Here is a 13756-nt window from a genome sequence, read left to right as displayed (position 1 = left end):
AAAATAATAAATTAAAATAAACAAATTAAAATAAACAAATGATTAAAAATTAGCCTATGGTAGGAAACATGTAACAATGCCAAGGAACATGTAACAATTCATGAATAACAGGAAAGCATCACAAAAATTATCAATCAACAGTCACAACTGTGTGCTGGTGTGGAACTCATTATATATCACCTTCCTAAAGAAATAACAGTGGAATTATATATTTTTTAAAAAATCACAACTGTGTCCTGCCTACCTGTGTTTATCAGCCAGTGGGCAACACCATCAAACCTGGGTATATCAGTCACAGCAGCTGACATTGAGGATGGTCTCCCTTGTCCTTTTGGTGCAGTACCAAATATTTTCAGGAGACTTTGGGCAACTACTTGCTGAAATCCAAGGAGATCATAGTCACAATTCATGACATCTCTGTGGAACAGCCAACTGTTGACCACAGCACTGTGTAGAGTCCAGGCATGTCATGCTTGAAGTTGCATCCACCTGGAACACCAGCTTGTTCAGCCAAACCCATCACTACACTGGGCCCATGACCTAACCCAGTCTCTGGAAGACAGAGCATATCCAGCTCCAGCAGCCATATCACCCTGTAGCCCAAGACTGGTCTCCCACTGAAGCTAAGCAGGGCTGAGGCTGGTTAGTACCTGGATGGGAGGCCTCCTGAGAAAACCAGGAGTTGCTGCTGGAGGAGGTGTTAGTGAGGCCAGCAGGGGGCGCTCACCCTGTGGTCTGTGTCGGTCCTAACACCCCAGTGTAGTGACGGGGACACTACTGCCAAAGAGCACCGTCCTTCGGATGAGAAGGACGGTGCTCAGAGAGTCACTCTGGGGTCATTAAAAATCCCAGAATGTCCTTCGAAAAACAGTAGGGTTTAACCACGGCATCTTGGCCAAATTTGCCCCTTGGCCTCTGTCCATCATGGCCTTCTAATCATCCCCATATACTGACTGGCTTCATCACTGTCTCCTCTCCACCAGTAAGCTGGTGTGTGGTGGGCGTTCTGGTCCAATATGGCTGCCGTCGCATCATCCAAGTGGATGCTGCACATTGGTGGTGGTTGAGGAGATTCCCCCTTCCATATGTGAAGCGCCCAAGCGCTTTATAAATGTAACAAATTATTAATTATTATTATTATTATTAAGTAAATCCAAAACTTGACTTAAAGTCAGTCTGAAAGAGAGTTCATAAAAATAACACAGAATTACATATGGGGAACATAGACTCCCTGTGTTATACCACCGGTCACTATTGTAACCGTCTTCATTTATCTGCAGTTTCACAACAGAATAAAGCATGTATTAATTTAATTTCAATGTGTATGTATAGGTAACCCTTTCATGATGATATGTGCAAAAAATGTATAAGCTATTCAAAAAGGAACTTAGTATTCTTACCTGTCCTTTCTGAGCTTTTATGTCATCCTTCCGTTAAGACGACAGTACCAAGAAATAAATGTGTGTGGTCACATAACCAAACAAACTAATCATGTTAGACCTGCCATAAACTCTTATAGACATCTTACATTTTCATTATATATGAATATGTACTTCATAATATGAGTTACTTTTTAATTTCAAACTAAAATATGCAAAGAAAAATTGTGGTCACAATTGTGACCAGTGGGATTAAATGGGTTAATCTGGACTGAAAGACTGAATAACTCTGGAGTATTGTTGTATTATGTGATGATAATTGTTGTTTATGGTTTTTTTTTAGCATTTAATAAATAAATAGTATAAAAATATAGTAATAAAAAGTTGATCAAAAAAAATGACCAACATAAATAAATAAATGCTACAACAGTTACCGTGGGAACTAGTTTCCACCCAAATACCTTAGTCTCTAGTGTAAAACTATACATGTATATATGGTAGCGGTTTATGTTAAATACCACAATTTTATTGTTGCACCAATTTACTTTAGTATTGTGGGAGGAAAATTACCGTCACATTTCTGTGAGAGAGGGGGTCTCAAGTTATAAAGCTTTAATGCTTCATTTTTTCATGTTAAAAGACTTTCTCCAATACCTGTTCATTATGAAATCTGAACTACAGACTTTAAACAACTATAATGAAATTGGTAGGTTGATTTTCTCACAGCATAAAAATAGTCACACTATCAAAACACTGATATGTTTATTTGAACATCTCATATAATAACAATGGTGCTAACAAAGGGGTGAGATTGGGGCAGGGCCACCTCTTTATCAGAGAAAGCTGACTGAAAGCGTTTGTTAAATTGCACACAGCTTTAAAGAATATAAGACTGTGCATTTGGTAACAGCTTCTCCTTCAGCACAACAAACTAACATTTCAGACAAGAATATTCTACTTCCATTTTATTATTCACAATTCTTTTTTTCCAACAAATAAACAAAGGAACACTCGGTCCACATATGCAGGAACAGAATATTGTCCATTCTGATCACCAAATTACAGACGTTCATCTACATTCAGAACAATGCAGCAGACAGAAAACCACTGAACATGTGTGATTTTGTGTGTATGTGTATGTATACGTATACAAATAGCATCTGTTGGCACAGAGCAATGGTTGATGAGAGCTTCAGTGTCTCAGCTGGCCTTCTTACATTAATTACAGCATAATAAAGGTAAAAATAAATCCTCCCTTTGGGATGAGTTACAAATAACCAAGTTTCAATAGACCTTCCTCTAATAATGGTGAAAATATCACCATTACAACTAGTCACATTTCTAGTCTCATCCATGTGATACTGAGATGATCCAGTCCAGTGAGAGTCAGATAAGAGAGTCCAGAAAACAAAAAAGTGAACAATTATTCACTCATTTCCTCCGCCGACTGTCTGGAGATCTGCTTCTCGACTTCCTGCTTGCACTGTTGATGGAAAACAGAGATGTAGCCAGGTCAATATTAGTAATAGCAACGGTTGAAAATTATAGTATGTGCTGAAATACTGTTCAGAACTGACCGTCGAGAGGGTGGAGAATGTGCAGGTCTTCGTTGCCTCGCTGGAGGGGAGTAACTGAGTGACCTAGAGTCTCTCAGTGAGTCTGCTGGTACTCTTTTGGGCCGTGGAGGACTGCATAGTTAAAAAAATATATATTTAGACGGTGGTTTAGAGTAAAGCAGCAAAATGGGACCTGAATGTTTATTTTGCCAATCTAATGTGACTTATTTCAGTGTAAAAAGGGATATTGAATTGGGGGACTTTTTTTTCCCCCAAAGATAACACAGATACATAGATGGGTTCATGTGGATCAGCATGCACTGTGAACAGAGACACTGAAAACAGTATCATGAGCTGCTTGCATGTAAATGAGCACTGGGCTTCACTTTGAAACATGCAGTACATATAATTCTTTAAATCGCAGCCTTTGTGATTTGATAATGGCACTAAGCTCAGTTATCAATTAATCGTGCAGCCCTACTATAACAGTAGCTTAAAACATTGCCCTGTTGGATCAGGCTCATAAACTGAGAAATAGTCAATTTTGATTCCCTGTTGACTTGAGGTGGAAAATCCATTATTCCTTTAGTAGAGGAATAAATCAACAATTAATAAAACAGGCAAAATATTCTACCTTTTCTTCTCTTCTTGCTCACTTTCTGATGAGGATGATGATGACGACGAAGAAGCTTTGCTTTTCGCCGTCTTGCCAGCATCTCTATTTGCACTTGGTTTGACACCCCTGTAAAAACAAACATTAAAATGAAGTTCCATCTATTAAACTGAGCTACATAAATGCTAAATGACTAGACACTTACCCTTTTCCTTTCTCTGTTTCAGTGTCTGAGCTGTCTGAGGAGGATGATGATGAGGATGACGATGAGGACGAGGATGATGATGAGGAAGATGATGAAGAACTTGAGCTGCTTCTCTGCTTCTTCTGCTGTTGGCCAGAGCTCTCCTTCTCTGGTTTCCCGTTCACTGCAGTCTTTCCTTTCACTGATGGCTCGTGGTGCCGCTCATGGACAGATGACGGGGTCTGGCCTCTTATTCGGTCACCTGGTGGATCCCTGCTTTGTGATTGGTTGGTCGTTGGTGATCTAGAACGGGCAGGAAGTTCACGGGAGTGAGAGCGTTGATGCAATTGATTAGAAGGGAGACGAGTCTCACGAGGAGGGGAGGGAGATGGATGTTTGGAGTTCCTTTCTGGTTGCTTATTTCTCGTCTGTTCATCAATTTCCCTTGATCTCTTTTTATCTGCATCGGTTGACTTTAACCCCTTCATCTGTCTTTGAGGAGAGGGTGAGGATGAAGAGGTCGAACTGGAGGATGAGGATGATGACGAGCGGCGTGGAGGAGTGGGATCTTTGGGTGGTGCCCTCCTTCTTTGTTCTTGCTCTCGTTCTCTCTCTTTCTCCTGTTCACGCTGCCTCTCTCGCTCTCGATTCCTCCTCTCCTGCTCTCTCCCCCTTTCTCTTTCTCTCGACAGTGAACGACTATTTCTGCGCCGACGTACTGGAGAGGGTGAACGACGAAACCTAGGTGTAGAGAGAAAATTTGTTGTTATTATATTAAACTTAATTTAAAACTCTGCTAATTACAAGTTAACACTGCAGCTCAAAAACTCCTAATAGATTCATCTAAATAATAATAATTACACTTTATATCTGTAAGTATTTCTTTTTGAAAGACATTCATTCTTTGTGACAGTAAATATTTAATGTTTCAAAATATTTTTATTTCAAGTAAATGCTGTTCTTTTGAACTCTCTATTTAACGAAGACTCCTAAAAAATGCACCACATGTAGCAAAAAAACTGGAGTAATGATGCTGAAAATTAAGCTTTGTCATCACAGGAATAAATTATTTCCCTCTATCAAAACAATTGCATAGAACATACCTGTCCGAGTGCCAGAATTACACGGAAATGCTTGAGTTGATGCATTAACTTGCTCTAAATAGTGTATTTCATAAGATTCTATATATCTGAATCAGTTTCAGGGATATCTGTAAGAAGGGATTTTGTTCATTTCAACTGCTTCTCAAGCTACCAAGAGGTCAAATACACAGTATTATAACTACATGCATGTAAAAAGTTTCATGTCCCTTAGGGCAGTGTGGTTGCTTTCCCTACACTTTATTATTTGTGTTCAATAAACCTAGATTTGCCTCACCGGGATTGTAGTGGGAGGATTAGAATTTCTCCTGGTAAAATGTGAAGCATGGTCATAGACCAAGTAGTATCCACTGCAAAGCGGCACATTTTACGGAATCACTGATTTTACATTTTTTAAAAAGACATTCAAAGGATAATTTTTACCTCACAGAGCTTTGTAGATGTACCTTTCTGAAATCCAAAAGTGAAATAAAAGTAATGCACTAGCTACATGGCCATGTTTTCCTAATTATTAATATATTTATAGACTCTCAAAACAAGATGTTGGCATTATTACTTTTATGTGAATAAATAAAGGTACATTTCTAATTTCTTAATTTGTGAAATGCTTTTTCCTGTAACCATGATATAATGCAACAAGGATTGCTCAATTCACAGTTCAACAGATTTTTCTAATAGACTTCCTACTCTGTGTAAAGATAAAATAATGATGCTGCCACCTATAATTTGGCATTTTGAAATGTCACACTGCAACATCACTCAACAACCCATTTCCATACTGCCTACTGCGTATACTTTTAATGTTTTAAAGCTTTTCTAAAAAAAACCATGGTAATCTGACTAACCTGTAGGGAGGACTTTGTCTTCGAGGACTCCTGGATCTGCTGCTCCTCATTCTCCTCTCCCTGGAACGCTCTCGTTCTCTGTCTCCTGGCCTTGCTCTAAATCGGTCCCTTTCTCGTTCTCGGAGACGTTCTCGGCTGCGGTCCCTTCTGAAAGGCGATGAGTTTCGTGGAGGTGACGGTCTTCTCGCTCCTCGTCTCGGACTGGGGGAACGCGAACGTTGTGGGTCCTGGTACTGTCGAGGTGGGGTGCGTTTCGGTGAAGGCCGAGCTACTGTCTGTTTCACCTGTGACACGTTGTTCCGTTCTTTTCCCCTCTGAGACAAAGGCGACACGTCTTTCTTTCGGTCACTCTGTCGATCTCTTCCTCTGCCAGGAGAGGGGCGTGACGACTCTCGTTCCATCTCTGACGGGGTGTATCGCTCGCCTCCACGATCTCTGATCTGAGATTTGGGTTCTTCTGAAGGCGTGTACCTGTCCCGGCCTCTCTGAGGGGGTGAAGGAGGCGGACTGGAACTCTCGGTGGGAGTGTACCTTTCTTTTCCACGGTCTCTGGTTCCTGTGGAGGGAGACGAGGAGTTTCCAGCTCTCCGGTCTCTCACTACGTCTTGTTGTCTCTTATCAACGGTGTCCCTTTTTCTCTGGGGCTCAGGAGGTGAGCTCTGTCTTTGTGTGGCAGGGTACACCTTCTTGCCTTCATCACTCTCCCCATCCCTTCCTCGATTCTCCTTCTCTCTACGTGCAATAGCCAGAGCGATGACAGCGTTAGGAACCAACTTACTGGCTGTGCTGCTGTCTTTTGAACTTTTCTTTTTTTCATCATCCGAGGATGATGACGATGATGAGGAGGATGAGGAGGATGATGATGAGGAGGAGCTGTCACTATCACTCTCGCTGCTGCTGCTGCTGCCACTACTGCTGCTGCTGCTGCTGCTGCTACTACTTGCAGCTTTGTCTTTCTTCCCAGGCTTTTCCTTTTGAGTCTGTTTCTCCTTCTTTTGGTCTTGAGGACTCCTCTCCTGTCTCTTGTCCTCTTCAACTTTCCTGTCTTTTTTGCCCACCTCTTGCTCTGGCTCACTTTCTCTGGCACCTCGTCTGTCCTCAGGTTGACAGCTAAAAGAGGACTTTCTGTCTGATCGGGACACCTCTTGGCTTCTGGTGCGGTTTCTCTCCTTCTCTCTGTCACTCTCTCTGGCTTTTCTCAGAGCCTCTTCCTTCATCTCCTCCTCTCGTCTTCTGTCTTTGTCTCGCTGTTCTTCTCGCTCCTTCTCCAGTTCACGATCTCGTTCTTTTTGCCCTCCATTGGCGTAAGGTGAACGTTTAGCAGGAGACAGGGAGTCACTAGATCGGTTTCGGTGTCGTTCCTTCCCTTTATCACTCTCCCGTCCTTGGTCATCCTTTCTACTAGACAGGATTGTTTCTCTATCGCTATTCCTCTGTCTGTCTCTTGCTCTTTCCCCATGGTTCTCCATTTCTCTGTCCCTCAGGGAAGCTTCTTTCTCTCCACTGTGTCCTCTTCTCGTTCTATCTATACGTGGAGGAGACGGGGATGAGGAGGAGTCATGTTTTCTTTGACCTTTGTTCTTTCTCCCATCGTCCCCTTGGTTCTTGTCTCTCTGCAGCTTAGGAGTCGGAGAGCGAGACGAAGAGTCACGCCTTTTCCGCTGAGAGGGTTTTTGTCTCTCTTCGCTCCGTTGTCTTCGGTCTCGCTGCTGCTTACGTGGTGGAGATGGTGAAGAGGAGTTGTGTCTTGTCTGAAGGGGTTTCACCCGCTCTTCACTCCGTGGTCGTCTATCCCGCCTCTGCTTTGGTGGAGGAGATGGCGATGAAGAGTTGTGTTGCTTTCTCTGAGGTTTTTCTTGCACTTGTTCTCTCTCAAGTTTTTGGCCTTTGTCTCGCCTGTTGTGCTCAGGCGTTCTTGAGCGTCTTGGTGATCTCTAAAATTGAGGAAGACAAAGAATAAGAGCAATGCAAAACCAAATATTTTTTTTAAATCAACTAGTTAGAGGTTTGCCTGAACAACTGCTTGACTAATCTGGCTCAAGGAAGGCCTAAATAATTAGGTCAGTCATCAAACATTTGCATGACAGGTTCTTGCGTTAAATGCAAGAGTCTCTATATACATTTTTAAATGTTGGGCTATTTTTAACTTGACAAACTATTTTAAAACAATGCTTATGGCGAAGTGCTCCAAAAAAACAATGTGAGATGCGACAATGGCCAAAAACACCATCTGAATGTGTTTGGCTATTATTTAACATCGACATTATGCGTAATAAAATAATAAAATATATACACACATATAAATTATAAATAAAATAAATAAATTAATAATATCTAAATAAGTAAGGCAACAGGAAAGACCATATCTAAGAACTGAACTAGTCGAATTCACTAATCAAGTGAAAGGAATAAATCAGATTAAACAAATACTGTGTGCATATGCTTCTAAGACTTCCAAAAGAACAAATTAATTACCTCTCTGACTTCCATCCTCTTTGGACTTTCCTCAATACGGCCACGTCGCCTCCTGTCAGGGGATCTTCCTTTCCTCCCCTCATCTGGACGAGAATCTGATTTATTCTGCTGCTTCCCTCTTTGAGGGGATTGGCTGAAAACAAAAAGCATGCATATATATTAACACAAACTTGAATTTTCACTAATTAAGACCATTTTGATAAACCTGACCATCTCAAACGCTGAGCACGCATTCATACATTTCCCATTTAATTTAAACCTATTTGAAATAAATGTATTTAAAGGCACACTATGTAATTTTTCACCACTAGAGGTCGTTTATTAAAAACAAAGGCGTAGCTTGATGACGCCTTGAGTTCGCGAAATCATGGGAGTTATTGTCTTCACCTCTACAGCCGGTGGAGAATACAACAGGACTTGGGCAGAAATCATATTCATGGATGACCGGTAATGTATAAAATATTTATTAACGTTACGAAAGCAGTTGGAGTGGAACGAGGGCGCTGGAGCGATTGCTAATGAGAGACAAGCACGACACACAGCTCAAGAGCAGTGGAGCTTTTATTATGCCGCAGACCACGTCCGTTTCTTCCGGTCATGTGTATGTGGGGTAACGCAGCGCTGTTTTATCATATTAGATACATTTGAGTGTGATCAAAGTTGTTATAATGCTACTCTGTGCGTTCGCTCTGCGGCTACTATATGAGACACTTGTTGCACACTGCAGTGAGCTAGATCGATATTAGGCATGGTAAAAAAATGGTACTCGCGGTAAATCAAGAACACGAGATTTAAACAAAAAGACTAACTGTGTTGAGCTGTATAACAATGATTAGTTTTCTGTCGATGAATGTATGCAAACAGTTGCTCACCTGTCTAATAAAACACATAATATATTAAAGCATTTTGCAAATGCTATAAGAAAAAGATAAAAGGCAACTCAATGTAAAGAGTTATCCCTTAGTACACACTATAAAATGACAAGAGTCATGTCATGTAGTGTGCACATGGCCTTATTTAGTGTCATGTTACCTGCGAGCTGGGCTGGAAGATGCACTCTGTTGTTTTCGGCTCTTATTGGGAGGAGCCTCATTGTCACTCCTTTTTCTCTTTCTTTTGGAGGTTTCCCTTTCATCTGACGAACTGTTGCAAGTTACATTATAACAATTAAAGGTGAATAAAGAACGTGTTATCTGTTCACATGTAACTTAAAACAATGAGGAAAAAAACCTACCTCTCAGTGTCACTCTTCACTGACCCCTCCCTAAAAGCAAAGATTTTTGTGATTTGAGCAATTAAAAAAAACAAACAAATTGTACACGTCTACACCGGACGCGATTTTCAGTTCACAAATGAAAAATATAATTCCCACATTCAAATATTTAATTTGAAATGGTTCATATATTTCATACTGACTATTAAATAGATTTCATAAAATAAATGTAGGTGTATTAATTTTACCCAATTTCTTCTTGCCTAGAGGGCAACATAAGAATAATTAACAGCATATTGTTATGTAAGGGAAAAAAATTAAAAGCATTAAATTAAACCTTTTCTTTTTCTTCCTCTTGTCCTTTTTCTTCTCTCGCCGAGGGGAAGTTGAGGGGCTCTCAGAGCTAAGAGTGAAAACTGATTAATAATTATTCTCTTTAAACTTATGTTAAGCATTCCAAATTCCTCCTTCATTCTCCAGTTTACCTTTCTCTGCCTTTGTTTTTCTTTTTCTTCTTCTTCCGGCTCTTTTTTCGCTCAGTAGATGAATCTGAATCATCAGACTCAACAATCCTGAAAGAAAATGTTGAGAAACAGACAGAACAGTAAGTACTTAGATATGGTATAACACAACGGCTTTGACTTCTGAAAGTTACAGCCCGTCTTCATAGTACATCAAGCTCATTTATCTCAAAAGATAAAGTACTCACTGGTACTTCTGCTGCTGTTTCTCTCTTTCCAGCCTCTCCTGCTCCCTCTTTTCCTTCTCTCGCTCCTTCCGGTCAGGATGAAAGGATGAGCCGTCAACGTAGTCAGAGCTGATACCGAACGCTTCTCTCAGACGGTCATTCTTTTGCTGGTTAGCAGCTGCCAGAGCATGAGTCTCAGTCACACTGTTAAAGAGTGCAAAATGTGAATTAAAAAAAAAAACTAGTAGCAGTGCACAGAAAAAGGCCATCATAAAAATCTAAATGTCAGTTTGAATGGTCTGAAGTAATACTCACACTGGCTTCTCTGTTGGAAGAGGTGCCGGTTCTTCTCTTTCTTGCAGCATCAAACGAAAGGTGTTGACTTTCTCTTCAATCTCCTCGGCAGAGTACCTGCCACACAAGAAGAACTGGTCAGAGGTCACTCTTAAGACCTCTTTGCTCTTTAAGAATGATAATAACACAAAAACATGTTTTTGAAAAGTCCCTTGTGCTCACCAAGGATGCATTTATTTGTTAAAAAAACACAGTAAAAACAGGAATATTGTGAAATATTATTACAATTAAAAACAACTATTCTTATATATTTTAAAATGTCATTTATTCCTGTGATGGCAAAGCTGATGTTTCAGTCAGACGATCCTTCAGAAATCACTCTAATACGCTGATTTGGTGTTTCATACAGAAACGTTTACCGCTTAGATATTTAAACTTTTTTGTTGTGACTGACATGTTCCTCGCTTTCAATTTGATACTGAGAGTTCAGAAACCACTGGGAGGAAATACATAGGCTACATTATGTGCAGACCATTAACACAAAATCGTATGAAAAATTCTCTTCAGATTGGGATCTCATCTTACCCCTGCTCCTCCATCATGTCCTGCAGCTCGGCACATTTCACCTCCAGCTGTCTCTTCCTCTGGTGCTCTAGGATTTCAGCATTAGGTTGTCTGTTCAGCTGGCTCTCCAGTCTCTCTCTGTCTTTCTCATCCCGCTCTCCTCCGCGCTCATCCCTGTTCCTCTTCACGCGTACGCTGGAGAGATTCCGCTGAACGTAGCCGTTCGTGCCACTGCCTCGCGGCGTGGTCAACCCGATACCATTATACATCTCTGCTCTAAGAGTTCAGAAAGAAAATGAGAACTTGTCAGTGAACTAAAAAAACTTTCCTTATCGCATTTTTAGTTTTTAATTTGCATTGAATAAAAAGCATTTGATACATGAATAATGTAAATAAATGAGTGCTGCTGGGAGACATTATGGCGCCTTCTGCATTTGTGGAAGCCATTACACAAATTATACATATGCTTCTTGCTAAAAATTACATATGAAAACAGGTTAATGGTGAGCTTTAACCATGAAAATAATGTGATTGATCTTTTAAGAGTAGCACAACTTAAGCATGCAAATAGTTAATAGAGAAGGAACTTAAGTTTTAGTGTGCAACTAAAACAATGCAACAAAAACAAATTAAACAGAAATGAAAAAGGAACAAACTAAGGGGCTGCCTTGATATTGCAAAAATGCAAGTCTTGAGTGGATTTATCTAATTTAACCCTCAGAGACCCTAACAGAACTGCAATGGTTGTATGAAGCAATTGAATAATACCACAACAGTAGCAGACACTCTGAAATGTATCACAAAAACCGTTTTGGAGGGGGGGAAGTTGCATACTTTGCATATAAAAAATCTCGCTATACTCAACTGACACAATTCTAGGAACAAATGTATCTATTTACAAAGTCAGTTTTGACATGTAACACCTTTTATTTTTATTTCTATGTATCTAATCACTGGACATTTTTTAACATGCATAAATGAAACCATTTTTACAGCAAAAATAATGCTGGGTATTAGGGTTAAAAAAAATTCTATTGTTTACACACAATGGAACCTATGAATGGTACAAATTATTAATTTTTCAGCTCTTTTCTAAGCTGTTTTGTCAGTATTTAATATACAATTATTTAAATTGTCAAATAGTGAATATTTTTAACTTTTCACGACTGTATTCTTACTGGTTGATATTGAGTATTACGTTTTTTTATTCATTTGTGTGCCGAGAATTGTGTTGCGAGATCACTTACCATAGCAAACAAGTCTTTTTTTTCTTCTTTTTTTTTTTTACAACTAATGGCTTTCTACAGACATATAAAAAATGTATATCAATGCTTGTGTCTCTGAGAGTTGATGTGCTGCGATTCACTAACCACATTAGTCCAGAAATAGACAGATTCAGCACTTTGTCTAAGACATGGCCGGGGGGGAAAACATCTGAATTACTCGCCAGCTCATGAAACCACACGAGTATGGAAAGTAAAGCAGTATGTTTCAATATATAACCAAAGTGTTATTTCTAGGTCATTTACAGAGACTTGTGCTGTGGTGTGTTCTACACAATTGATCAAATATATGTTGAAACGTGCTCAAAGTTATGACAATGAATCACAATAAGCCTCCCAAGAGAGCATTAAAGTCGTGTTAAACGCTCCAAATATCCCATATTATGCCCTACATGCTGTCTAGGTAGGCTGATCACTGTACTTTAACAGAGACACTGTATCGCGAGCATTAGATGAAGAACAGTCTTAAACCAGCAGCAGGCCGAGGCCTCCTGTAACGTTACTGCTAACACTTCCTTCACGCCACTGTCCGCTGATTCACTTTCACTTGTACTGTTAATGTTATAACGTTACATACTAAATACCACCAGTGTTTACACGTATAACAGAATTTGGGTTGTTTTAGCGCGCTAACTGTGTCTTTGGGCTAACAGGACCACTCTACAGTACAGCATGCTAACTGCCATTAAGCTCCTGGTGCGTGTGCGCTACGTACCTCTGTGATTCCGCTCAGGGAGAGAACAAAAGTAGAACCTTTACAGGCCAAAGACCGAACAAATGTGGCGCTGCTAGCGGATTCCCAGCGATTCTATATCAAATAACCCTTGTAAAAATAAAAACGATGTACGCAACGTTGGCTAGAATGAACAGGTAACGCTCATTTGGACGTCATCGTGTCGACCTCGCGAGAAAATTCGGGGAATGACTCTGGACTACATTTCCCACAATTCCATTCACGCACTGTACTCTTCTTCTTCTTTTAAGTTGGCAAACCAGCTTAAGGTGCATATTCCGCCACCTACTGGGATGGAGTGTGAGGCAACGACATCTATCCTGCATTTATCATCATATTAAAAAGTATGGGGCTACAAACACTACAGGTTCAATTGTGTATTTGATAAATATCAGAGTATTCAGTTCCTATACTCTCACTTGTATTGTTCGTTCTTGCAGGAAATCCATAATAACCCAGTTATATAATCTCCCCTTGATGCCCATTCAATCTAATTTAATCAGCAGTCCTTCCTTCCACAACATGTCATATGCTTTCTCAATGTCAAAAATATTCCTTTTACCGCTTCTATATTCACATGAGCTTTCCTTATTTCATTCTCCAAGCTTACAACTGCATCTAGTGTACTACGCCCCTTTCTGAACACACTCTGATATGGATGTATCAAATTTCTGGTTTCCAAATAAAATATACTTGAGACATAACCATTCTTTCCATTACTTTGCATATATTTGATGTCAAAACAATAGGCCTGTAATTTGTCGGAATTGAGTGGTCTTTCCCAGGCTTTGCAATACGTACTACCACTCCTTGTTTCCATGAAGACGGG

At 40.1% G+C, this 13756-nt stretch overlaps 1 protein-coding gene across 2 annotated transcripts; it reads right to left on the bottom strand.

The window, feature by feature from the left end:
- Positions 1 to 2122: 2122 nt before the first annotated feature.
- On the bottom strand, positions 2123 to 13123 carry srrm2 (serine/arginine repetitive matrix 2). Of its 2 annotated transcripts, none has more exons than XM_084128529.1 (14): positions 12910 to 13123; positions 10933 to 11187; positions 10369 to 10464; positions 10075 to 10257; positions 9851 to 9937; positions 9703 to 9768; positions 9387 to 9416; positions 9185 to 9298; positions 8153 to 8285; positions 5678 to 7611; positions 3754 to 4473; positions 3570 to 3677; positions 2957 to 3067; positions 2123 to 2862 (listed from the first exon to the last, which is right to left on the bottom strand). In XM_084128529.1, the coding sequence occupies exons 2-14, from the start codon at positions 11178 to 11180 to the stop codon at positions 2811 to 2813; spliced, it is 3882 nt and encodes a 1293-aa protein (XP_083984655.1). In that variant the 5' UTR covers positions 11181 to 11187; positions 12910 to 13123; the 3' UTR covers positions 2123 to 2810. The 2 variants fall into 2 exon arrangements, with proteins under 2 accessions (XP_083984655.1, XP_083984656.1); XM_084128530.1 differs by having other exon boundaries at positions 9185 to 9295.
- Positions 13124 to 13756: the final 633 nt, after the last annotated feature.

The sequence above is a fragment of the Abramis brama genome, assembly GCF_963993115.1.
Source record: "Abramis brama genome assembly, chromosome: 1".
NCBI classification, from domain to species: Eukaryota; Metazoa; Chordata; class Actinopteri; order Cypriniformes; family Leuciscidae; genus Abramis; species Abramis brama.
Note: the sequence above shows the minus strand (reverse complement) of the source record. Positions and strands in the feature narration are given on the sequence as shown.

Coding starts and splice junctions, on each gene's coding strand:
- srrm2 (XM_084128529.1), bottom strand. CDS start 11,180: ATGTATAATGGTATCGGGTTGACCACGCCGCGAGGCAGTGGCACGAAC. Junction 9,938..10,074: donor AAACAGCAGCAGAAGTACCA/GTGAGTACTTTA, acceptor ATTTTCTTTCAG/GATTGTTGAGTCTGATGATT. Junction 7,612..8,152: donor AGAGGATGGAAGTCAGAGAG/GTAATTAATTTG, acceptor CCTCAATTTTAG/AGATCACCAAGACGCTCAAG.